Source organism: Emydura macquarii, unplaced genomic scaffold (assembly GCF_026122565.2).
Source record: "Emydura macquarii macquarii isolate MOO-44397 ecotype Brisbane River unplaced genomic scaffold, CSIRO-AGI_Emac_v2 contig_2897, whole genome shotgun sequence".
Classification (NCBI taxonomy): domain Eukaryota; kingdom Metazoa; phylum Chordata; order Testudines; family Chelidae; genus Emydura; species Emydura macquarii.
In genome coordinates, this window is record NW_027133034.1 from 45,153,983 (window position 1) to 45,181,632 (window position 27,650).

Genomic DNA, 27,650 nt, shown 5'->3' on the forward strand with positions numbered 1-27,650 from the left:
CCTTGGGTGGCTTTCTGGAGAAGAGGTGCTGTCCTTTGCTAGCAGCTCTATTAAGTGCAGGCAGTGAGGCAGAGCCAGCCAAGTTCCTATCTTGTTCTCTCTGGGGCTCCCACAGACCAACCAGTAAGACAATAATGGACTAACCATGCTACTCTCATCTTCCTCCGCTGCGATGAATCAGGCAGTCAGCAGGGGAACTGCTGAGCAGTGGAGCAGGGAAGGGTGAGCAGCTTCTTAGTGTTATCGACATGGGACCGTTTTAGAATAAGTGCCTTTTTTGGTTTAGCTGAAACCCCTTTCAAAGCAACATAAACCAAACTGAAAAAAGTACTCTTCTGCCAGAATAAAAGAGGGTCCACACAGGAAGCTATACTGGTATAATTATATCTTTTTAGTTTATACTAGGAGTTTCCCCATATAGACAAGCTCTTAGAGTGCTCCCAGTTCATACCAGAGCTGTTTCTGGGGCTGCACGAGAAGCGGTGGAAATAGGTGGCGCCTACTTCCTCCCCCATGGCAACAGCCTGATTCAAATACTGCAGCTGAAAAATCACAGCGTGCAGTTCATGGAACAAATTTTCAAGACATAATCATATGCACATTTTCTCCTTTATGTGGTCATTCCCTTAAAGGCAACAATTTAGAGCTTCAAGGGCAACAGGTTTATACATGTGGTGACAAAATCAAAAAAGCTAAGGCATAAAATGAATAACAACTAGCAAGGGATATAAAGACAATAAAAAGAGATTCTATAAACATATTAGAAATATATATATATATATATAGAAGAGAAAGACGAAGGAAAGTGTAAGTCCATTATTTGACAGAGAAGGAAAGCAAATTACAGATAACACAAAAGAGGCTGAAGTGTTTAATGATTTTTTTGCTTCTGTCTTCACTTTAAAAATTGAATTGTGACAAGATACTTAACACAATTAATAACAACAACCAGGGGAAAAGCACCAAGGCTGGAATAGGGAAAGAACAGGTTAAAGTATATTCAGATACGTTAAATGTATTCAAGTTGGCAGGGCCTGTTGAAAATCACCCCAGAGTACTTAAGGAGATAGCCAAGGCAATCTCAGAACAATTAGTTATTATTCAAGAACTCATGGAGGACAGGTGACATCCCAGAGGACTGGAGAAGGGCAAACATAATACGCATCTTTCAAAAGTGGGAAAGGAAGATCGGGGACTTATAGGCCAATCAGCCTAGCTTCAATCAGTGTGGCTAAAAATGGACGATTTAAATAAATAAATAGACTTTTTCATTTAAATTAAATACAGGCTTATTTTTGAAAATACACCTATTTAAAATTAAATTTGAAACTGACAAGCTATATTAAGGCCTAAACTTAGTATCATCTATTAAAATAATTTAAATTAAATTACAAAAAATATTAAGCAGGACATATTTGCTTCCAAGTTTTAAGCAAAATCAAACCACTGAACTGGCAGAGCACCTGGGACCATAGTCTGCTGAAATGCTAAACAAGCTTTTGACAGCAGTAACCTCTTCTGAAGTTGCAGAGAGAATATTTCCTTCATTTCAGTTTATTCAATTAGTTCAGTTCAATGACTCATACATCTGAAGTTAAAAAGCCAGTTGGGAGTAAAAAATGCAGAAAAGCTTGTTTTTCTCTTCCAATCTATGAATAAAAAGTAGGTGTGGGAGGGTAAGATTTACTAGTTCTAAAATCTTGAAGGACACGGTGACCAGAAACAATTAGTTGAATTCACTAACTATAAATCACTGTTTTAAATGTTAACATTTTGATAAGCCTTTTTCTTATGTATCCAATACATTTACAGTAGTTTTATTTAATACAAAAATTAAAGTTCTGTTTTTATGCACTTTTGATTGAATTTGAATTTTCATTGAAATAAATGTTGACAACATCATGAGAAAAAATTAATAATAATATAATTAATAAGAAATGCATAATTCTCCATTTTCTTACATCATAAAAAATTGTAAAAAAGAAGACTCCGAGTAAATGTAATTAAACCATATAACAGGTTAAACAAATGTGTATAGATATAGTGTATCTTCTTGATTAGCAATAACAACAACAAAAAACCACAAAATTTGATTTAAAAGCTATATTTAGTTGCAACTCAACATGTGTTAATGGTTACAAACCAATGAGAATCAATCTTGTTTAGGAAAATAACTAAAACGTGCAAATATAAAACATGATTAAAATCAATGCTTTAAATCAACATTTCCTGCTTGATTAAAATTTGTGATTGAAATCAATGTGCCCTGATACTTCAGGAAGATACTGTAGCAAATTATTAAACAATACATTTGTGAGGATAATAGGATAAGTAATAGCTCACGGGGATTTGTCAAGAACAAATACGCCAAAGTAGTCTAACTTCCCTCTTTGACAGAGTAACTAACCTAGTGAATGGGGGGAAGCAGCAGATGTGATTTATCTTGACTTTAGTAAGGTTTTTGACACAGTTCCACCTGACATTCTCGTAAGAAAATTTGTGAAATATGGTCTAGATGAAATTACTATAGGAAGGGTGTACAACTGGTTGAAAAACTACCCTGAAAGAGTAGTTATCAATGATTTGTTGTCAAACTAAGAGGACATGTTCTGCCAAGGTTGGTCTTGGACCCAGTACTATTCAATATTTTCATTAGTCACTTGGGTGATGGATTAGAGAGTCCAATTTAGAAAATTTGGAGATGATACCAAGCTCAGAGGGGTTGCAAGCACTTTGGAGGTCAGGCTTAGAATTCAAAATACACTTCTTAAATTGGAGAATTGGTCTGAAATCATTAAAAGAAGATTAAATAAAGAGAAGTCCAAAGTACTACACTTAGGCTTCATATTCTACACTATGAATTAGGGATGTGATTCCCCTGCTCATGCACACGTGCTTGCACCAGCTCTCACTGAGTAAATAGCAGTGTAGCCACAGTTGAATAAAAATGTGGACAAATTGGACTTTAATAAAGTCACCCAGTTTTTTGCGTGCTACACTTTAATAAAGATGTGGACAAATTTGAGAGAAACCCCAGAGGAGAGCAACAAAAATGATAAGAGGTTTGGAAAACATGACCTATGAGGAGACATGATACCAGTTTTCAAATAAGTAAAAGGTTGCTAAAAGGGGATGGTGATCAATTGTGCTTCATGTTCAGTGAGGGTAGGACAAGAAGAAATCAGCTTAGTTTGCAGCATGGAGGTTTAGGTTGGATATTAGCAAAAACATTCTAACTCTAAGGATAGTTAAGCACTGGAACAAGTTATCTAAGGAGGTTGTGGAATCCCTATTGTTGGCGGTATTAAGAACAGGTTAGATCAACACTTATCAGGCATACTCTCTAGCAATACATAATCCTGCTTCAGCACAAAGGGATGGATTAGATGATCTCTTAAGGTTCCTTCCTTTCCTACATTTCTATGATTTGTGTATGAACTCTGTATTAGTAGTCAATAGGTGTTAAAAACACAAATCTTTTCCCTTCTCAATTGTGCAGGTTCCAGTATCCTGTGCCTTTATAAATTCACTAGCTTTCCAGGTGCCATAAACCTTCCTGGGTAGACAGTCCTGAATTTCTAATGTTAAAAAAGAAGAAAAATATATGTTTTACTAGTTAACTTTAATATATGCTTTTTCCCAACGCAATTGTCTTTCTGTATTTTTCCCAATTTATAGGACTTTATTACTGTGCAGAAAAAATAAATTGATTTTGCTATTGAATAATTTGTTAGTGCCAGTAAGAACTAACACAGATTTAGAAATAATTAGAGTGTATATCCTGCAGGTAAAAAAAAAATTAAAACTCAATGAATGGCATTTAAGAGCCATTTATTAATAGGCTTGGAAAAAATACTGGGAGACTCAGGCTTTCATTTCAAAACTGAAAAAAAATCTGATGTGGCCTCACTTACAACACTTTGAATAAATGGAGAGAGCTAGGTTCCACCACGCTTCATTTTGTTCTCTGAAACGTGAAACCTGTATACAATGTCAAGGCTGTTTGCAAGGACGCAAGTTACCACATGGCTCTCCTAAATTTTCAGGCTGTTCCCTTCGGTCTTGCACCAGAGAGCAATTTCTTGGGCAGAAAATTTTTTCTCCCTTCACCAGCAGAACCAGAGTGGTGGCTAGGACTATCTTGTTAGCTGTGAAGCATTGCTGGACCAAGACTTTCCCCAGAATCGTGTGCACACATGGTTGCTTATATTGCTTTGGTTGTGTCTAAGATGCACCCTAAGCCATATTAAAATACAGTCCTTGAATACATCCTTTTAATATTTCAAATCACTTTACAAATATAAGCGTATTAATTGTCACAGTACCTGTGAATGGCAGGGAAGTATTATTACAGCTGGAGCAACTGAGCTGCAGAAAGGTTGACCTTGATTGTGATCAGGCTAAAGAATATTTATCATCAGAAAACTCCATAAAAAAGGTTTGTCAACTGAAGAGGAAGAAGCACTAGAGGGTTCATTTCTACTTGAGTATGATTGATGGTATCTTTGTTCATTTTAGTGTTTATGATCTTTCAGAAGTTAATCTTACATGCCACAGTGTCAGGATGATGTTTATCTGGTAGTTATACTTCTTATTTAAGCCTGGGGAGAGAAAGGAATAAGTAATGCCAATTTTTGCTTAAATTTATACACACCCCTAAAGTGTTTTGAGGGCTTTTATACAAAGTTATTTATTTCCATATTTGAAAGGTATGTTGGTTTGCTATGTATCTACATTATCTGTCTGTGGCAAATGGTTACATACTCTGTAATTCATTTCAAAGTATAAATATTCTTTTTTGCCCAAGGCCACACAAGCAAAAGAATGACAGCATCAGGAATAGAAATCAGCTGTTCCTCACTCCAGTTCTGCACTCAGTTTACGAGGCTATGCTGCCTATGGCTGTGATAAGATTCATCAAGTTGCTTAAGCATGTCCTCAGTTTTAATTTTGATTTCAATGGGACTAGGTGCATGCTTAATTATCTTATCTTATGGGACCATTCACATGCTTAAAGTTAGGCATGTGCTTAAGTACTTTGCTGAACTGAGGCCTGCAAGGATTAGCCTAAGGTTAGACATTGGGGGTATGTTTACACTGCAATAAAACACCCAGGGCTGGCCTGGGTCAGCTGATTCTGGCTCCTGGGGCTCAGACTGGGGGTCTATAAAACTGCAGTGTAGACATTTAAGTTGGGGCTGGAGCCTGAATCTGTGATCCCGCAAGGGTGGAAGGTCCCAGAGCACAGGTTCCAGCCTGCCCAAATGTCTATCCTGCAATTTTATAGACCCACAGCCTAAACCAGTGGACCTGAGCCAAAGGCAGATGTTTTACTGCAGTGTAGATATATCCTTTGACTAGTTTCATTATGCACTAAACATGCCCAGCTCTTTGAGAACTGTGAATCAAATGGAACACTGGAAGATACAGTCTAGGAGGTGATATAGGATTATTAAACATAAAAATTTCATAACAGCAGGAGAAATGTGCCTAATTATCCACTCACTGAGACATTATTTGACCTTTTTCTGAAACTTCCAAGGAAAGGCTAAAAAAATAAATGGAATGCGCTAAACTTCATTCAGTGTCTTGATGGAGCCTACAGATTGCATCAGAATAATTTAAGTTCTACAAATGATAATGTACAAAGCACTCACACAAAAAAGAATTATCGGATTGCCATTCACTGACGTCAGTTGGATGGCTAGGTTCTTTCCATTATTGTACCAGCAGTGTTTAGAATAAAATGAAGAGAAAATAAATGCCTAATGTGTCAAGCAGAAATAGCAAACCTATAGGTACAGATGCTTGAAGTATTCTAAGCAGTAAAGAAGAGCGCCATATAAAGGACAGAATTCACTCATAAAAATAAAAGCATCTCAGCATGACCCTTGTCCTGGACTCCGATTCATTAAGAAAAGATATCTTCAACCATCCTCCTTAAATGGAGTCATTACCAAATTCCAGGTAGATAACAGGACATGCATCTTTTCTTAGTGCCTCTGAGATCAGTAAATTTCATTGGCTTCATTACTATTTGGGCATGAAATGGGCTTTGGCTTAAAGGAGGAAAGTCCTTGCAATAGAGGTCCAATAATAAATTGGAAGATTGGATCCATATATTTAAACAATATGTCAGCAGCCTACAGGTCATCATTAGCCCTTCAGAAATATTTATAAAAAATAAACAATTATTGATTACAAAAAATAATGGATCAAATTTTCTCCTCAGTTATTCAGTGCAACCCCTCTGACGTCAACTGAGGTGCTCCAGTGTAATTAAGAAGATAATTATGTTCAAGAAGCAAGTTAAAAAAAAACCCAGATAGAAATCCTATAAACAATTGTATCATTTCATTTAAAAAAATCAACACTAATCAATGTCAATTTATAGATTGTCAGTCATAAGAAAATTTTCATCACCCATTGAATCTTGTCTCTTTGAAACCGTGGAATTTCCTGGAAAAACTGTTAAATGATTAAAATTTAAACACAACATACTTTTCTGATAGCATTGTTAGACCTACTTATTATTTAGTCTTAATGTTCTTCCAACTAAGAATACAATATTTTTATATGCTGACTAACTTGCAAGTAGATTAAAATGAAGTGACAAACAGTTGCAATGTGCATGTATATTTGTGCCCTTTTAGGACCCTGGACTTAGTAGGATCTTTGTTCTGTACCCAATGCACTTCAATATCTGTCATGTCATCAAGCATCTTTGAAGAAAAAATTAGCTATTTAGAAACTTTAATCATCCAGTTAAGTTTTAAGCGGCAAGTAAACTATAGGAAGAATTATAGTAGGCAGACAAATATTAATTATGTTGCCACATCTTGAATTAAATTCCAACAAATGTTATTAGTAAAATAAGTCCATATATAAATATTAGCAGTAATTCAGCTCCCATGTTTTTTACTACTTTTTTGGTAATATTTCCGTAGAAAATGAAAATTGTTATGTAGACATATATTAATCATGTAAGGTAGGCAGTTTCATGAGCATTTTATACTGTCTGTAAGCCAGATCCGGTTAGATCATTGAATGATTCTAAATGTAACATGTGATAAGTGGAATCAATTGTAACTTCTGTAATAATGGATTTGACTCTTTAGATTTAAATCAACATTTAGACAATAGATCAGCCCTATGCCCATGGTCCCATCTGACAAAGTGTTGGTTAATAAGTTTGAGTCAAAGAGCTTCTCCTTAAAGAGGCAGCTGATAAGGCTGCTTCCTCTTCCCCTTCCTCTTTGCACTAGTTATGAAAACATTGGTTCACAGCATCAACAGGAGTAACATAGGCAAGATACAGTAAATAACTGACCTATTCTATTTGACAATGGTGAGGCCTCAGCTAGTGTACTGTGTCCAGTTCTAGGCACCACACTTTAAGAAAGATCTAGACAAATTGGAGAGTGTATAGAAGAGAACAAAAATGTCTAGAAAGATCTAGAAAACTGGACCTATAAGGAATGTTTTTAAAAAATGGAGCATATTTAGTTTTGAGAAAAGAAGCTTGAGGGGGAATCTGATAGTTTTCAAATACGTTAATGGCAATTATAAAGAGGAGGTTCCTGAATTATTCTCCTGTCCACTGAAGGTCAGACAAGAAGTAATTGGCTTAATGTGCAGCATGTGAGCTTTAGGTTAGATATTAGGAAAATCTTTCTAACTATAATTATAGTTAAGCACTGGAATAGGCTTCCAAGGGAGCTTGTGGAAGTCCAATCATTGGAGGTTGTTCAAAAACAGGTTAGTGTAAACCCTGTTGTCATAATCTGTATCTAAGGGGTGTCACATAAGTAACATATGGGGTGTGTATGAAGAGTTATGGCTATATACTAGAATTATGTTCTTAAAATATGTTTGGCAAGCAATGCATAAGTGCAATCTGCCTTAGACAAAGGAATGTACATTTATTTGTCTGATCAGTATAGTTGCCAGGCAGAGACAATGAAGGAATATTTACATAAAAAGGTAAACAAAGCCATCAACCTAGCAAGTGGGGGAGCAGTCTCTTGCAGGGAGCTGAACCTCAAATAATAAGTACTGAATCAACCAATTGCATAAAATATTACTGTATTATAAAAGTGTATAAAGTACGGTCTTTTATAAAAGCTAATTGCATACTGGTGATTAATATTGTGAAATGTATGTATTAATGCTAGATGAGGAATTATGCATACTTATTAATATTATACTTTAGAGTCTGTGACCAAACAAAGGAAAGAACAGGTTTTGTTCCAAGACAGGAGGGAAGGCAGTTATCTACCTGTCTCCAATGTAAATTAAGCATCATGGAACCAAAACAATGGAAGCTGCATTTACATATGAATCAGCAGGCGGAGGGGAAGTCCACAGTAAAGGAAGAACAGCATGAGGTCATTGTGCCTCTTGAATTAGGGTCAGTGACCGCTGAGAGAGGGGAAACAGGGAGCCGTTTTCATCGAGGGACATAAAGGAAACCAGTATCTTGTACTTCTGTGGAAGGTCCTGACAGAGAGAAAGTCAGCCATGGTTGGAAAGAAGAAAGACTGGTAAAGAAATCTACCTTAAACAAATACTGTTGCTTGTTAAGTCTTAGCCATTAGAAAGCATGTTTTTACCTGGCTTTTCTTTAACTATTTTTGTCTTTATCCCTTGTACTTGAATGCACATACAACTCTCTTTTTGTTAATACACTTTAATCTAAACCAACCCAGTGCTGCGTTTGAATTGAAGTGATTGTTAACGCCAGTTAAAGTAATAAACTGTGTTTATCATCTCCCAAAAGGAGCAATGAGCCTTATTACTTCCCTCAATATTGCAGGGCAGGGGTAGACAGGTCAGGACAGTCAGTTTTGGGGAAATTCGGGACTGGGAGTATGTTGGACTCACCTTTTAAGTAGCAGCCAAGGCTGGTGGAAATCAGGGTGGGGCTGTTGTGTTGTAGGCAGGCTGCTAGGGTCAGAGGGCTGAACCGGGGCTGCACAGTACATGAACACTCAAGGAACTGCATGTTTGGCTGCTGGCCGTTGGTGTCTGGGCTGCGAACCACAGATGCAGAGCATTTAAGGTACCCAGGGTTACAAGGCAGGTGGTGATAACTGCTTACTGGTCTGGATTGAACCCCAAAATGTCACAGTTAGACAAACACCTGTCAGGGATGGTCTAGGTTTACTTGGTCCTGCCTCCGCACAGGGGCTGGACTGGATGACTTCTCATGCTTCCTTCTAGCCCTACATTTCTACAGATCTATACAGCTAAAGCTGAAAGTAAATGGGGAGGCCTCTGAGTTACTCCAGAACATTCTTACCCAGGTGTTTGGCTGGTGGGTCTTGCCCACATGCTTAGGGTATAACTGATCACCATACAGGGGTTGGGAAGAAGTTTTCCCCCAGGTCAGATTGACAGAGATAGATACTGGATTTTTTTGTCTTCCTCTGCAGCAGGAGGCATGGGTCACTTGCTGGTTTGAAGTAGGGTAAATGATGGATTCTCTGTAAACTGAAGTCTTTAAATCATGATTTGAGGATTTCAGTAACTCAGCCAGAAGTTATGGGTCTAGCAGAAGAGTGGGTGGGTGAGGGTCTGTGGCCTGCAAAGTGCAAGAGGTCAGACTAGATGATCATGAAGATCCCTTCTGGCTTTAAAGTCTAAGAATCTGAGTCTATGGAAGGCACTATTATGGGTTGTTTTTCAACCAATATTGATTGTTCATCATATCATATATCATATGATTTGATCACTGCTCCTAATTGACTAAGAATTATGCACATCCTGTTATTTTTGTTACTTTGTCTTGCCCACCCTCACCCTAATCTCTTTCTTTGTCACATCCAACATTATGTTTTCACTTTTAGACTGTAAGCTTTTTGATGCAGGACCTGTCATTTTCCTTGTTTGTTCCAGCACAATGGCACCCTAACCTGGTAGAGACCTCTAGGTGCTATCACAATATGAATGTTAAATAAATAAATAACAACAACATGATATATTGATTATTCTCAGATAATATTTGTATGGCAATTTTAACTTTAACACCCAAAGTCTCCTTTTAGTTACACCTGGGCAATGCCAATTAAGTCACTGTCATTTTCCTGGTGCAACTAGGAGGAGAATTTGGTCTACGATATTTATGTCTTTTTCCCCTCATCTCTCTGGGTCAGTTTCACTAGCTCTGATCCTGTACAAGGGCCTGATCTGACTTCAGTGGGCTCTGGAACGGGTCCTCAGGCAGTACTACCTAAAGTTTCTCCTGGATTAATCTGTAATGATTAATATGCTATTCAAAAATGTTATAAAAGCACTTGCTGCATGGTGTATTGCTCTTTCTGAAGTTCTTTAGAATAGAGACACAAATACATTTCAAACATTAATAGGGAATAAGTATCTGAATTTAGCAGGGCAGAACTTTACAGTCTGGACAGGACCTTAACAAATACAAACTGGTGGCATGGGAAATCTGAAACTGGGGGAGGAAAAAGGAGGAAATTCCACATGACCAGAATTTGGTTTTGGGTATATTTTTTAAACCTTTAACATCTTTCTTTTGAATCATAATCCATATAAAATATCTTTCATCTCTGATACATTTTCTAGGCTGTTTATTTTTATGCTGCAGGAGTTCCCTAACTTTCCCCATTAGTGTAGAACTAGTAGAAAAAATATTTCATATACTGTATTATACATAATGAAAGGAGACTTATATGGTAATGTTAGAAAATAACATGAGCAGTTTCATATCTATCATTAAAATCCACTTATTGGTCGTTGGTTATGGTACAGTGCTGGTTTCTGAATGCTAACTCTTGCCAACCCAACTAGCTACTAAAAAGCAGACTATACATAAGGCATCAGGTAATGTTTTATTTCACAAGTTGTCACTGAGTTATACAGAGATAATTTTCTGTCAGAACAAATGAAGTATTTCAAATCAGTTATTAATCATGTGTAGCAAGCTCACTTCCTTCCAAACTGGGGCAAAGGTGGCGGCACCTTGATGTCTTGACCTCTTTCCAGCTTCTTCTCACAGTCAACCAGATAATTGACCCCATCGATGACTATCTGGACAAGCTCCACCTTAGCAAGTAAAAACAACAAATTATTTAGATTACACTGTTGAGTGAGGAGACTCCTGACAACAGAGCTAGTGGCTTCAAACAGGGCATATCTAAGTAGAGCTATGGCTCCCATTTCCCCATATGCCAGGATGTCTGTGCTGGAGGAACACTGGCTACACACTTCCAGCATATTCGGACCATTACCCAGAATGCACATCTTTCAGTGTTTTAATGCCTCCATCCATCCACCTCTGCTAGGGTGCGGCACCTTCCCCCATTCCCTTGATAGAAAGTTTCTATAGAACTCAATAGAAACTGGTATCCCATCGATAGATTTTTTTGAACCAGCCTATAGAATGTAATAAAGAATTATATCTCTTCTGTAGAATGCTATAGGATGAATCAGAAAACCTATGCGACGGCTATTACTCTCTATTACATATTACAGGCTTTCACTGGACCCTTCATACAACCTTGTTGGTTTCATCACTATCAAGTTCTAAAGGACTATTTTGTATGAGTCTTCATCTCTACTCAGCCTCATAAGAGAAAATAATTAAGACAAAGATAAACTAAAAAAAAAAAAAGATAGAATGTAGATGTCATGGATTTGCAAAATCATTAGACTGTTCTTTCAGTATCATCAAATATTAAAGTGAGCAAAGTCGCTGCTGTCTTTTGCTGAGCTGTTGTCTTGTGGGTGTAGTAATGAAATATCTTTCAAATTCTGAATGGAAGGAGTGTTTCACACTTCCTGTAATCAGCTGTCAGGATAGGACCACTTAGATTACTTTATAGTCATCATTTTATTCCATGATTTCAGAATGGAAAGTGCCTCTGCAGCTGCGAATGAGTGAGCTATTCTGATGCTCCCACAAGAGCAGTGACAACTGCTCTTACACAGAAAAAAGCTCCTATTGACTCTAACAGGAGTTTTGCCTTTATAGCAACTGTAATATCAAACTTTTAATCCACATTTCTCTAGCAGTGGGCCTGATTCTAAACTCATGGTGGGTATACCAGGTATAACTCTGTTGAATTCAGTGAGGTTACTCTTGATTCACATTAGTATAAATGGGATCAAAATCAGATCCAGTGTCTTATCCCAAAAGTAGCAGCAGAAACTTCAGTTCCATACAGTAAGCGACAGATGTTTTGTGTAATCTCTTTAAAAAGTATTAAAAAATAAAAAAGAAGAGACAAGGTGTGGCTGAGACAGGAGAGTTTTATCAACCCCTGTGGTACGACCGTGTTCCATCTCCCCTGGTGTTATTAACTTGAAAGATGGTAGCAAACCATGTAACTGATTTTTAAAAAAAATCTTCATGAAATGGTTCATTAGCAACCTTTAATAACTGGTTTGTTAAAACTGAATACCCACGCTAAATCCCAATGCCTCTTTATTGGGACAATAATGGATTTTGAAGGGATTTGTTTTTTACTATAAAGCATTTCAGTGGCTTAGCCGTTTTATTGTCTTTACAGACCAGCTGTGTTGAGAAAACAGAAGTCTAATTTTGCAGCTTCAAGGATGAAAATAATTTTGTATTAAGTTTGCATTGACCAGTATCTGAAACAAACACAACACAAACAACTTTATGTTGCACCATTGGGAACATTATTTAGTTCTGCAAATACATTTATCACATAATCTAATCTATTTTATTATGTACTGAAAAATATATGTCCTATAATAAAACATTTCTGTGTGTATTTGTCTTGTCTTATTTAGATCGAAAGCTTTACAAAGTAGGAATATGTCTGATTTATAGGCTTCATCTTTCAAATCCTTACTCACATGATTAGTCCTTACTCACGCATAGCCTCATTGACCAGTTGAAATCTTCACATGAGTAAGGATTTGTAGGTTTAAGTCATATGTTTTTAAAACTCGGTGTAAATGAACAATGCAATATAAGTATTCTAATTAATAATAACTTAGAAAAAGCACACATCAAACATTAAAAGATGTTATATGATTCATGATGACATGCCATTTCTCAAATAATATGATATATCAGACAATTTGTCTACCTCCTTTTATATATATATATCTTTTCATTCGTGTATACTTAGACCTTTTTCTGATATGGTATATTTCCGCTACTTAGGGGACAATGATGCAAACACTTACAGATGTGAGTAACTTTGTGTGACTCCTCATTTGATGTAAATGGTCACAGATCTACTGAAGACAGTGATTCCACTGGAATCAATTGACTCCCATGAAACTATGACCATTTGCACAAACTGAAGATCTACCTAACTGAGTTCAAAACTAGAAAAACACATTACCTCTGATCGGCCCATGCGGTCCAGGTTGGAGATATCATACACATCTGCCACAGCTGCTGTGTCCACACCACCAGTGCCACGTTTCTGCAGCCTCAGATTCTCCAGAATCTTTGAAAACCTGGGATCCTAGCACAAGAGACATTTTTGTATTTACAGGCTTTTCGGATATATTGGTTTTATATATTGTATTGACTCCTGGTAATGCTGTTATTAGTTACTTCAATAGTGTCTCCAGAAAGAATGGCAGGGATGGATATTTTCCTATGCCTCAGGTTTACAGACTGTCTGAGTGGCTGTTGGGTGAATAGATTCATTCACATAACAGGTACAGTAATTTGATGGATAAATATATTCACAATTCATTACATATTGTCCCTGGGACCTCATAGTTACATATAATGCTATGCGCATTAGCACTGGGAATTGTCCTTTTTCATTTGTTCCTTTTTGAATCAGATGAAGAGCTGATTTACATCATAGGCCCTTTTACGTGCTTACGTACCTTGCTAAGCTTTGGAAGTTTAACATGGACTCCTGCACGTAATCCAGTTCCTAGATTGGAAGGACAGGTCAGAACATATCCTAGACGCTCATTCCACATGAACTCCCAGCCCCGTTCTTTAATTAACCTTTCAACCTGCAGGTAAAAAAAAGAGAAAACTGCTGTATACCAATGTCTCATCTTACAATAATGTTGTTTACATCTGAAATACTTGCTGCCTTTTATGAATTTGAATATTAAACCCACAGTGCCAATTTCTGCCCTCAGTTACACCCACAAAAATCCACTGATGGCAATGGAGTTGCATAGACGTAAATGAGGGCAGAATTTGGCTCATTAAGAATATAAAACACACAAAATTATGTGCAAATGAAACTATGGCTGAGGTACAAATCTTTGCATGTATCCAGCACCTTTCATTTAATATCCTCAGTGAACTTTATAAACATTATCCTCTCACATACACCGCGTCGTCATCTCATCCGATTTTATTGCAAATCTTGTGGTTTGATATTTTTCTTAAAGCCTAAATTATGGAGTCAGAATTACCCAAGAATCTCAGCTTTCATTTGAAATCAAAGTAAGTTTCTAGCTTTTGTGATTGGGGAGAAGAGCTGTAAATCATGAACCCTAAAGTTCAAACCACAGAAAGCAAATAAAAAGATCCCAAATTTATTATTTTAAAATAAATTCATGATTTTCAAGCCCTGACACTTGAATTTTGAATCCTTGAGTTTGACTATAACTGTTTACACTTGCGCAAATTGGGAGTAACTCCGTTGAATTCTATGCAGTTTCGGCGTAGATCTGATGTGAAAGGAGAATCAGGCCCATTAATTAGTTAAGGTTCCCCAAACCCCTGGAAGGTATTTAAGTATCCCTGTTTTGCAGATGAGTTAACTGAAGTATAGAGAGGTTAAATGACTTTTCCAAGGTCACATAGGGAGTCTGTAATAACACCAGCACTGCCGGTAAAGTTTTTATTTCCTGGCTTAAGTCATATGCCATGTCTCAGAGTTACAAAAGATTCATGCCTGTGTCAAATGACGGGGTTTAATATCTGCTGGTTCTAGGAGTTATAGTCACAGAGTCAACGGCAGAGCTGGGAATAGAATCCAGGAGCCATGACTCCTTGTCTGTGTCTCTAAACAATGCATTGCACTACCTCCTTGTTTATCATTGTACAGTGCTGGGGGTGCCTCTGAAAAGGATATGGACCAGATACTGGGGACCACACAGTTCTAGAGAGGAGGAGGGGCATAAAGGCATCTATAAGCCATTTTTGTGTTGCCTTGATCCCATAGCATCTAGGTATCAAGCCAGTCCCCAGTACACGAATTGGTAATAGCCTCTAAGGGGAAGTTATACCATCTATGGATCAGCTGGAGTGCAGCAATGTTCTGAAACATCCCCTCCCATTGGCCATGTCCCTAGCATACACTTTATGCCCCCCACAAAGAGGCAGGTTGGAATCCTCAGCTGCTCAGTTAAGGCAGCTTTGACGGCCCTTGCTCACTGTCAGAGCAGCCCAATAGTTACATCAGGGACCAGCTCTGGCCTACAGACTTAGCTGGATTGCCTAGCTCATCTGGATGTAGTATATGTATAACCTTCACAGCATTTTAACTTGGATTTTTTTCTTCATATTTATATGTTTTTTATAAAGTTGAAATAAAAATCTCAAAGAGACAAATGAATTCCAAACCCAGAGCCTAAAGTTGTAACTTTTGTATTTAAAAAGACTTTGCTGACCTAAAAATCACAGGTTTTGATTTGTAGTTCATTCCTTATGTCAGAATTTGAAAGCCTTTTAAAACTCCAATCCATTTTTCACTGTTTTGGCTGTTTGTTTTCCTTTATACATTTTTTCTCATCAAATGAATGAGATCAGTTTCACTTTTCTAACAGTAAATTTCATTTTCAGGTTCTCAGTGCTGCAGACTGGGTGAAAAACACTGTAAGGCAATGTGTATTTGTTTATAAATAACTGTTGCCATTGAAATTGGAAAAGGAGTCAGAAAAACTTCTGTTGATTTTAGAGTTTGTAAAACTTCTGGCAATGTTGGGGTTTGTTTGTTCTAAATTTTGGCTAACAATATGACCACAATATGTCTTTACTTCCTTGTTACCATTGCTTTTCAAGTGGGGTATAGTTTGGATTGATTTTTTTTTTTTCATTTTGGCATTAAAAATAATGATTTCTAGTGGAAAGGAGAATTCAGTATTAATATATCAAGGAGTGGTGCCATCGCTCTAATTGCTAATAAACAGGAATAATAAAATTAAAACTCAAACTGGCTGAGTTGTTACCTCTTTTAAACCATGGCAAAATCTTTCAAACACCCTTTTCATATTGCCACTTTTTTCCATGGAAATCACTCTGGTATGGTCCTCTTCATTAATCCAGATGAGAAATGTTTTGTCATGGTTATGCCTAGTTGAGAGAAAAAAATTGGTGACTTTAAAGAATGGGATAAGCCTTCAGAAATAATTCTCATCATTCTCAGTTTAATTTCAATTCCTTCCCTTCCTAGCTCCTAATCTTTCATGATTATGCATGGTACAAGTGCTGCAAGATAATATGACGTTGTCGGGGGTAAGAATAAGAGCTATTGAGGCCTTTCTCAATTTTGTTCCCCTATCCAACATAATCCTTAAGGTTCCTTAGGTCAGAATGACAACAGTATGCTTTGTTGATTACATTGGTGTTGTACTGATGCTGTACTAGAAAGTACACTTTGCCGTCTAACAATAACATGTCAGGAAGCACATACAGCTAGGGGAACAAGGAACTGGAGAAGGAGAGTTCTACATCTTTAATCATTGGGGAAGTTATTTGCTGATATTAGCACATTCTGAAGTGAGAAAATCTGATATTTACATGCTGCCTGGGGCCTGGCAACCTGACCCTGTTTAACTGTATTCTCTTCTAAATCAAATCCTCATTCCTTTTGTATCACTTGGTAGAACAGGACTGGCACATAAATCAAATTATGTGTTGGGAGAAGGCAGCTAAGTGTTGCTTCAAGACAGTACATTAATTAAAGATGCTGACTTGTCTTTCAAGATAAAGTGCCTAGAGGCAAGGTATCCACTTTTGCTTCAAATTGATCAGTCACAGCCAGGCATTTAAAGTGACAAGTAGGGACTGGGATCACTTTTGTTTGCATTTCTCCACTTTCTTTGCCTTTGGATTAGTCTTCCTGAATCAGATAAATTGTGACCAATAGGTTGAGACTTGTTCATACAAATAGTATGAATAATATATCAGGAGAAAAGCACAGTAGGTCTAGGATTTAAAGTTCAGAGAAGGCCTGACTTTCAGCCTGGCTTTACTGGGGCCTCCTTTTTTGTATTTGAAATTTGCTGATGCAAACAACTGCAGGTGCAAACATGTTTGGGCAGTTATTTGTGGGTGAAATTAGAGTTATTTAGATGTCCAAGTACCTGGTTTGCAGTCACAATCTGGCATTTAGGATAGGATTTTCAAAAGGGGTTAGTGTTGACCTAACTCAGTTCCCCACCCATAAGCTGAAATCCTGGCCCTATTGAAGTCAATGAGAGTTTTGCCATTGACTTGAATGGAGTCAGGATTTCATCCTTAGGCTAAATTATCCTAACATAATTTTCCCCACAGTTATTTGTATCTACAAATTGTGATGCATAAAGAGAAACCAAGTTTTAAAATTCTGGCTCATATAATCATTTTCCAGTTACAGCAAAGTATATTTCACATGCAAAATGTACAAACACAGATCTGCTTTAGTCAGGTGATGCACTGGGGCTACATGCTTTATTTACATGTTCTGTTCAGTTCATAAAATCTAGGCACCCATTTTTTACCGTTATGATTATTCTAGTAAAATCTGTTTAAGATTTTATTCTGGCCTCAGAGCCTGATCCAAAGTGCATTGAAATCAAAGATTCCTATAGACTTCAGGTGGGCTTTGGGTCAGGCACCATGGTATCTACAGAAAGCTTGTTTAGCTATTCACAGTAAATGCTGGAGATGCTGTCAAACAATCTATTCTGTCCCACATAATTTTTTCTTGCCACAATTTACAAAAATGCTCAGAATGGAGTAATATATGCAAAGGTTTTTCCACACAAAGATCTGTGTCATATTAAAAGTCTATGAATTACATCTTCCAATACATTCCAAGAAATGCTGGGTATTGATGTGTTCATTAAATAGCAAAACATGTAATGCTAAAAAAATGGAAATTTAACGCTCCTTCAGTTTAGTCTGAACGTGTGAAAGAATTCTTTAACCACAGCTCTGATGTAAAAAATACCATTACATCAGCAATAAAATGGGAGGAAAAGACATTGAATGTTGGTGTCCCATACCTGTGATTTGAGGTAGCTCATTTATGCTTTTTAGATTACATTTATAACTTGGATCCACTGATTTTATGGTCATTTGCTGGCTCTTTCTTGTACCAAATTTATTTATTATTATTTTATTATAATTATAATGATCATATTATATAATTATTTATAATTATTTATTATTATTATTGTATTTATAAAAAAGAAAACAGAAGCTAAAAGCCTAAAGCAATAGTCTTATTTATATTCCCTTGTGTTGTTGCTGATAATAATTGTTGCATTAATGGAAAGGCTTGCTCATTTTATTGTTTATTTATTTCTATATTTCCTTAAAAAATTAATAAAGAAACAATTTTTAAAAATTAGCTCAGCATGCAGTCAGTGTTGGAGAATGGCAGCTGCGGTGTTAGGAAAAGCAAGGAGAGACCTGTAATAAAATGACTTGCACATGATACAAAAATCCACACTTCAAATGCCATACCAAATTCCTCTGGCATCAGGCCAGTCACGTGCCATCCCAGCACATGTTAGCAAAGGGGATACCGGCTTATCAAAGAGGAAATGGTCCTGGAGGCCAAAATGTATGTGTGTTTGAAAGAGAGAGAGAGAGACAGAGAGAGAAGCAACTGAATTCAGAGAAATAATGCTATTCTGTACATTTAACACTTCCAAAAAGGTCACAGATATACAAATAAGTTGCATAAAGCGGAAATTCCTTGGTTGCAGATTGAAAGCATTCACTCAGGTGTGTTTTCGGGGATGGAGGCTTGGTGGCTACTAGTTCTCACTGCTGCTAATTTTTGGCTAGGCATGATAAAGGAGAATTGTCCAGCTACGCAGGAAGGACAGGAGACACTGGATTTGTTTAATTAGGCAGCAACATTATTCTTAAATGACTGGGAGTACCCAGCAGATAAAGGTGCACAGTGCAGGTAACTCCATAATCATTTCAACATATGCCCAAGGGCTTCTGTCAGCCCGCCCCTTTACTCATCCTGGTCCCCAGCCAATCCGCTGCTGGGACCTCGCCAAATGAAGGTTAAGGTGGGTATTATGGGGCAGGGGATTGGCTCTCTGCGGTACCAGTCAGAGGAGCCCTGAACCCTCTCTATTTTCTCTCGTTTAAATAATACCTCCATTAAATCTTTGTCAATCCAGTTTATTTGATCACCGTATCCCTTCCCTATGGAATACCTGCACTGGACATCTCCCCCATGTTTACATAATGAGTTGTGACATCATAGCCTAACTCCCATTTCATGTTCATCCAACTAAGCATCCCCAAACCCACCATGGGAAAGGTGAAAAAGGTGGCCAAGGCCACTTTGCCCTGGCCAATCTGGCTGTGAGGGAAAAATTCCTTCCCAGCCCTATGAAAAAGGAGAAATTAGTGCAATGCCTGCAGCAGATCCTGACAAAAACTGGTATTTCACAACTCCCATGGGTGGGAAGGGGGGTGCTGCTCCGCCTGGTCCAGGTAAAAGAGGGCTTTTCTTGCACCAGCATGGACCTATATAGTCCCCCCTCTCTTCCAGTCATCTGGTGGGGAGGATGGCTCTGCATCCCCACGCTGATCTGGTCTGCAGCTACAACAGAAAGTCAGTCCGTAGCTGGGGGGACACACCTTTTCCAACAAGCCAGACAACAGCCCCTACTGCTTAATATGTCGTGAGGTCAGTCTCCTTGGAATGCCATGTGGCTACCACCACAAAAAATGGGGAAGACATCCCACAGGGAGTTAGAATCATAGGGTTAAAAGGGACCACAAGTCCCTGCCAAAATGCAAGATTTGTTGTATCTAAACCATCCAAGACACATGGCTATCCAGCCTCCTTTTGAAAACCTCCAGTGAAGAAGCTTCCACAACCTCTCCGTGGAAGTCTGTTTCATTGTCCTATTGGTCTTACAGTTCAGAAGTTTTTCCTGAGATTTCATCTAAATCTGCTATGCTGTAGTTTGAACCCATTGCCCCTTGTCCTGCCATCTGTGGCAAGAGAGAACAACTTTTCTCCATCTTTTTTATGGCAGGCTTTCAAGTATTTGAAGATTGCTATCATGTCCTCCCGTTAATCTCCTCTTTTCCAAACTAAACATACCAAGTTCCTTCAGCCTTTGCTCTGATGGCTTGCATTCCATCCCTTTGATCATCTTTGTCACTCACCTCTGGATCCCTTCCAGTTTCTCCACATCCTTTCAATACATTAGTGACCAAAATTGACACAGTAGTCCAGCTGAGGCCTAACCAGCACCAAGTTAATGTACATTACTGAAAACCGCAATGTACAGCTGTACAGAGAGTGTTCAGAGTGGGGCCTAAGGGTCGCAAAATGTCTAGTGCCAACCCTACAAATAAGATATCTCAAGCATATTGTTTTAGCAGGGTTTTTTTGAGTAGGAAAGCATGAGAGAAATTAAAATAGTGTGTGGCTTGACCTTTTGGTACTGCTGATTCATTCTTTTTCTCAATTGGAGTTTCTATTTCTACACGAACACCTGTAGTGCTAGGCAGCACAGTTTGTGATGTACCATTCTGAAAGACCTAAACTCGTTCAACTGATTCTTCTCACTGAACTGTGTTTTCCTCCTATTTTACCCCCCAGAAAATAAGCATTTGATTTTTCACATTTGTGCTGGAAAGTTATGAATAAGGGGGTTTATTTAGCTCTCATAGGCTCAGGTACCACTGTGTCAAATTTTTATTTTTAAATGACTTATCTGGGGTCTGATGCAGGGTGGGGAGGGAGTATAAATAAGACAATGTAGACAGCGTAATAAGCTTTACTTTTTTCTCCATTTAGGATTTTAGGCCCCAATCCAGCAATATAATGTGTGTGGGCAGACCTCTATACCTGTTGGACCCCCGCTGGTGCCAGCATGGATCCTCATTGAACTCAAAGTAAACCCAAGAAGGTGCAGGAATCCATCTATTTACATTACAAAGCAGGGCCTTACTACATTCATGGCCTTAGTAGAGTCATATCTTGATCATACATACTACATGAATGATGAAACTGAATTTCCATTAGATCAGAAGAACTCTCCACCTCTATTCCTGTTGTGTTTTCCCTTTCTCTCTCCTAGTGCAACCTGAACTCAGTACTGGTTTCTCCTATAGGTAGCAGCAGAAAGATGGAACTAGCATGAATCAGTTATGGATGAAATTCTTTTCTTTACTATCTCATTCCTTTATATGCTTGAGCTTGCAGAAGAACTGATCCTTTCCAAGTGAGCTGCTGAACAGTATTCTCTTAGGGATCGTCTACACTGTCCCGTAGTGAATAGTAGTGCAGAGTGCTGTAACCCCTGTGTGGACATTGCATTAATGCAAATAGGAATTTTTCGTTCACATCTGCAGTGTCTGCACAGGGGAGTTACAGCACAGCACTTAACGAGGGGGCATGGTCTCCTTCAGAGACAGACAGGTAAAAACCCATGCCCGCCTCCTGGTGGCGGAGCCAGGACACCCATGCCCACCTCCTGCCGGAAGTAGAAGGGTGGGACAGGAAGGGGAAATATAAAAGACGGGACCTCTAGCTCACTTGGGCTGGAAATGCTGGAGGAGAAGGACATTTCTCCCCTGCTATTGGTGCCAGAGCCCGACTGCTGCAACCCTGAGGAGTTGCCTGCCACTTGGGCCCCTGAGGAGCTGCCTGCTGCCTGGGATGCTGAGGAGCTGTTGGGGTTACCACTTACTATCTACTCTATGGAGACAGACAACAACCCCGAGGTCCAGGTGCCCTACAGAATGTAGGAAGTAGCCCAGGGAAACCAGACAATAGTCCGGTTGTACTGTGGCCTGATTGCTATGTCAGTGTGCTTCAGCTGGGACTCTGCTGACCCAGTGATAAAACCCTCTGCCACTGCTAGGGCCTGGGCTGGTACCTGGTGGAGTAGCATGAGCCCGGGTCCCCAATTTCCCTCCCCTGCTGCTGACTCCACCCCAGGTGTGGCAGCTACTTAATCATAGGCCAGGAGGCGTGATTGCAGGCTCTGGGCCACCCTGAGGCCTGAATCCCCTAGACTGCTTGCGGGCTCTGCCCTGCCACAAGGCCCAACCCTCTAAACGGATGGCTGGCTGTTCCCCAGCCTGAGGGGGCCAGAGACCACAGACTGCTTGTCAGCTCTGTCCCTGCCTGAGGGCCAGAGCCTATGAATGCTAATTCCTCCCCCCTCCCCGTGAGCTTTTATCCCCACAGAAGCACCATAGCAAAGGGGTGTGGCCTCCCTCCCAGAGTGAAAGGGAGGGACAGCCCAACGCCCTACACATACCAAATGTAGTCTAAACTGTGGGGTGGCAAAAACATAGCCACGCTTGACGTGCTAGGACCCAGTCCTGCAAAGTGCTGAATGCCTCCTGTGAGACAGTATGTTCCCTCAACTCTAATTAACCTCAGTGGGAGTGGAGGATGCTCAGCATTTTGCAGGAGGCCAACAGCACCTTTCTGGATCAAGACCCTGGCGAAGTGGAAGAAGAATACACAATGGAATGAATTTCAGCTGTAGTTTGGGGTTTGACCTTTAAATGCCCTGGGTTTGTAGTTTGAGTTAAAGTTTAAATAAAGAAAGGGTGCAATTCTGCTCCCAGGGAAGTCAGTCTGGGAAGCCGGGCAGGAACTGTTGTGTTCTCCACATTCCTGTTTTCTTCTGGGGAGCAACACCTTAAATTAGTGAGAATAGGCAACCAAATAAAACCTACAGTAGGCAATCATGGTTAAAGCCCTGTTAATAAACATCTTGCCAAAGACATGTAACAAAACAGAGCACTTTCGTTAAATACACTGAGGAAGGCAAAATCAAATGCACAGCTATAAAGTGGGGAATAACTGGCTGTTGTAAAAAAGGCAAATGTAATTCTGGGATGTATTAACTAGGGTGTCAAATATAAAACACAGAAAGTAATTGTTCCTCTCTATTCAGCACTGGTGAGACCTCAGCTGGAATACTGTTTCCAGTTTTGGGTGATGTGGTGACACTCAAAGATATGGACAGATTGAAGAGAGTCCAGAGGATAGCAACAAAAATGTTAAAGGATTTGGAAAACATGCCCTCTGAGGAAAGACTGAAAGAATTGGGAATATTTAGTGTATAGAACCAAAGGCTGAAGGGGAACAAGATAAAAGTCTTCAAATATGTAAAGGTTGTTATAAATAGGACAGTAATCAGTTGTACTCCTTGTCTATCAAAGATAGGACAAGAAATCAGCTTAGCTTGCAGCATCCATTTAGGTGGATATTAGCAAAAACTTTCTAACTGTACAGTGGAGCACTGGAACAATTACCTAGGGAGGTTGTGGAATCCCTGTTATTGGAAGTTTTTAAGAATGGTTCTACAAACACCTCTTGGGGATGGTCTAGGTATACTTAACCCTTCCTCTGCACAGGGAGATAGACTAGATAACCTCTTGAGGACCCTTCCAGTCCTACATTTCTATGGTTCTATGAAATAAACTCCTTTCAGTTTTGTGCTGATTTAACAGGTTTTTTGGAGGGAATCTGAATGTGATATCTAATTGCAGCATTAATGGTAGTTACGTTACTTTAATATAATTTTTTGGTTATTATTATGGACTAATATTCTTTAAATACAGCTGATAGGACATAATCATTCTTTTTGGCTTGTAAAATGCGTATTTAAGGACTTTAAAATATTATTGAATATCTTGTGGATTGTAATAATATTTAAAATTCATTATATAAATCCCAATTATGGATTTTCAAGATAGTTTACCCAATACATTGTTATTGTCTCTTACGCCAGTAATGTACTTGCAAACCTTTATCTCTCAAATCACCTGACTACAGCAACACGTTAGTATGACAAAAATTCGTGACCAAAAACTTTGTGATTTGTCCTTGTCACACTAAAAACCATTGCTGTGGACCTGACCCTGCAAATCCTTAATCTCATGTTAGTCATTGCAGGATTGGGGCTTATGTTGCCAGAGTGCAGTTTGTTCCTGTCACAGTTCAGGAAAACAAGACTGGTGGACATTTTGTAAATAAGCAAATTGCTCTAAGAAAATACTGATTCTGTGTGACTGATTTCTGCTCCAAACAGGAAACTGACCTGCAAGGTCCCAATTTTCATCTACCAATTGACCAAGGTGGTGACTAGCCATATTTATATATTTTTAATTTGGCACAAAAATTCACTCCTGGCATACAACCCCCACGTGCACAATTACAGCCCAAGGCAATATTTTAGCCAAAATAAATGGAGTTTATAATAGAAATTCTTACTGACCATTAGCTACAGGGATACTGTTATAATTAAGTATCATGACCTAAGCAGGAAAGTATGCATGAGAGAGTAAGACAGGAATAAAAATAAATGTGATTAAATGAATTACATTAATGAAAATCTTCTAAATCTCCAGACGGTAGTCTGTACTTACATCAATAAGCTGCTGTTGATCCTTGTCAGACATATTGGTCAGGCTATAATACTTTCCAGCAAGGTCTCCTTTCAGCCCAGCCAGAGCAGTGACTGCAACATTTTCTACTTCTCTTCTCTCTGCCCTGGAGCAGGCAGGGGGAAGGCTGAGACCCCGGATACTGCGACCAGTACGTACACGTGATGATAAGACATAGTGCTCATCAAACTGACCTTGGGTGATCTAACAAAATAAATGAAAATCTACACATAGTGCCCCATTTTTCATATAGTAATTTAATTTGCATTTTTCCTTAATGGATGTCCCTTTATATGGTCTCTTCAGTCAAATGATCGCAATTAATCTTGGGTACTCAGAAATGAAATAAGCAGGTGCATAAGGGTGTTAGGTTCTAGCACTTTGCATGGAGATCCAGAGTGTTTTTGCTGTTTTACTGTGCCAGACAGACCATATGGATCCTCTTCACTTCAACCCAGACATATACAATTATTTCAGTAGCTCCCTGAAAGGCAGAGAACTAGGGACAGGAGCAGAAGTTTCTTTGAAGCAGCCAAGCCCAAGATGATGCTTATATTTGTTGTTAACTAAGTTAACAATAAAGGAAACCCTGGGAAGTGGGTAAATTTAGATCATATTTAATGTGTGGGTGTGCTCTGGGCTCCATCCTGCAAAGTGCTGAATACTCTGATCCTGATGTAGCAAAACATATAAGTACATGAGTAGTCCCATCGTGCTTTGCTAGATTGGGGTCAGTCAGACACTTCAGTGGTAAGCGCAGTATAAAAATCTATATACAACAGAATAGAGGGAATCGGCACCGGGCAGCCTCCTGTTAGGAACAGGGTGGGAATGCTACTTGCTTATATGTGTGGTCAGGGTGGGACTGAATGCTGTCAGCACAGAGGGAGAAAAATGGAAAAGGTCCCAAAATGACTGGTGGAATCGCAGAAAAAACAGCAGAGTTCAGGTCAACAGTTCTTTTTGCAATTTATGGAGGAGAAATAATAGCAGCAAGCCCAGGCTCCAACTAGCAGCAGCAATGCTTCCAGGAAGACATTTAAAGTCATCTTTGCCCGCACCCAATGGGGAGGGAGAGAGAAACACATACCAGCTCCTGACCAAAATCCTCATGACTGATTCTTAGTGTATGTCTTCACTCACAGCGGCACATTCAGGATTGATTGAGCAGAAGTGGAGACCTGCTCAATTGATTCAGAAGTCGACTCAATAAATCCACCCCCGTAAAAAGATTAATGCTGCGTCAACGGGAGGGCATTTCCCATTGGTGCAGCATAATGAGAACACCACGCTAATTAGAATTTAGAAAGTCAATGGGAGATACACAAGCTACTCTACATAGTTTGTTTATCTCCTGTTGACTGACGCTGAATTTTTGCCGCGAGTGTAGACTAGGCCTTAGTTACCAAAGCACTTGAAACCACCTCCCAGGACTCTTTGGGTGCCAAAAGCCACAATTGTCCCCCACCCACCCAACCATCCATACCTCCAGTTCTAAAATGCATTTACTGTGGCCAGTACTAAAAACTTTAGCACACTGAAATTTTAGAATTTGGGGTCAGCCTAAAGTATGTTTAATTTAAGATCTAAATAAATAATAAAAGGAATATTGTTCTGCCTGAACATTAAGGAAAGGGAAGATCACATAATTTAAATCTAATGTGCCTCCTAAGACACAGGGCCTTGCATAAGAGGAACAGGGGACAGAAGCAGGCATCATTTAACCTAGTCTTGTCCTTTTCTAGATGTGCCATGCTGTATATAAAAAGTTGCTTGGGAAGGGGGAATAAAGCATTGACAAGTTCAGTCATTGTGACATCACAGTTCTGTTATCCCTAAGCTTATTTTCTTTGGAGAGGGGAACATTTTTTTTGAGCTATGAAATACAATATTTCATGATAGGAAGCTGAAGGATTAAGGATCCTACCTTGGATGCATCCAGGTCTGTGTGATGCTTCATTACATATGGGTCATAACCATTGTGTCTCAGTTTAATAACTGGGTCAAAAAGCTCAGCAAATACCTGTGGAATTAAAGGTATATTAATCCAGCATTGGTTTTTTTTTAACACCATTTTCCTTACCTCTTGTAATCCATGGTTACACAGTGTGGCTCTCTGTCCCATTTCAGTGGCTGGACCACAGAGAGGCTGATGAGTCTGCTACAGCTGGTGTGCTAACAAGAAGGTATCTTTTAGCTCACCTAGAAGATACTCATGCTTTGTGCTCCAGAGGTTCTGGGTTCAGTTCCCAGTAAGGTTGATCTTTCTGCAGTGTGTGTTATACTCTCCTATAACATCTCAATCATATGCTCATGATTCTGATAGCCTGATTGAGGTTTTGGAGCAAAAGAGCTCTCCAGAGACCATCAGAGGATACACAGGGCCTGATTCTCCTTTCACTTAAACTAGAATACATAAGAACTCTCCTGAAGTCAGCAGAATTCTGCTAGTCTAAAACTGGTGTAATCAAGCTCTCAATTATTATTATTTGTTTGTATTACAATAGCACTTAATGGTTCCAGTGAAGATTGGAGTCTTATTGTGCTAGGCCATGTACACACACACTAAGAGACAATCCCTGCTTCAAAGAGCTTACAATTTAAAGAAAGTCAGACAAAGGGTGCACCATGAAACTGAGGCATGAAGTGATTTGCACAGCGGGTCAGTGGCAGAGCCAGGAATAGAACCCAGGTGTCCTGAGTCGCAGTCCAATCCAGTGACCTAGCCATTGGACTCCATTGCCTCTCTAACCTGTAGTGCTTTGGTAGAACATTCACCTTATGTCAAAAGAGTAGGTGAGTGAAATCAGCAGTTTAAACTGGGAGGGAAAGGGGAAGGATGTAGGGAGGGGATGGACCCAGGGACTAGTACAGGAATGTTGGGAAAAGAGGAGAGCAATAATGGTAAATAGACTTGGCTCCCACCCTTTCCCTGAGAACCTTAAGGCTGATAATATCTGACCACAGAGTTCTAAGGTGGTTAACTTCAGCTGGAATATTTTCTCTTCCCCCTCCCAGTAGAGAATTAGAGCTCTGTTGTATTTTTTAGTTTGGCTGGATG

At 39.0% G+C, this 27,650-nt stretch overlaps 1 protein-coding gene across 3 annotated transcripts in view; it reads right to left on the reverse strand.

Annotated features, from left to right (window-relative positions):
* Positions 1-10,834: 10,834 nt before the first annotated feature.
* Positions 10,835-27,650, reverse strand: part of CKMT2 (creatine kinase, mitochondrial 2) — a 45,448-nt gene continuing 28,632 nt past the window's right edge. For 2 of the 3 annotated variants that reach the window (XM_067568673.1, XM_067568674.1), the window contains exons 4-10: positions 26,517-26,612; positions 24,572-24,793; positions 18,659-18,744; positions 16,156-16,279; positions 13,846-13,980; positions 13,344-13,469; positions 10,835-11,067 (exon numbers count right to left, since the gene is read on the reverse strand). In XM_067568673.1, coding sequence (XP_067424774.1) covers positions 10,948-11,067; positions 13,344-13,469; positions 13,846-13,980; positions 16,156-16,279; positions 18,659-18,744; positions 24,572-24,793; positions 26,517-26,612 — 909 coding nt within the window. In that variant the 3' untranslated portion in view covers positions 10,835-10,947. The remainder of the gene's footprint in view (positions 11,068-13,343; positions 13,470-13,845; positions 13,981-16,155; positions 16,280-18,658; positions 18,745-24,571; positions 24,794-26,516; positions 26,613-27,650) is intronic. The other variant, XM_067568675.1, reaches the window with a different exon arrangement.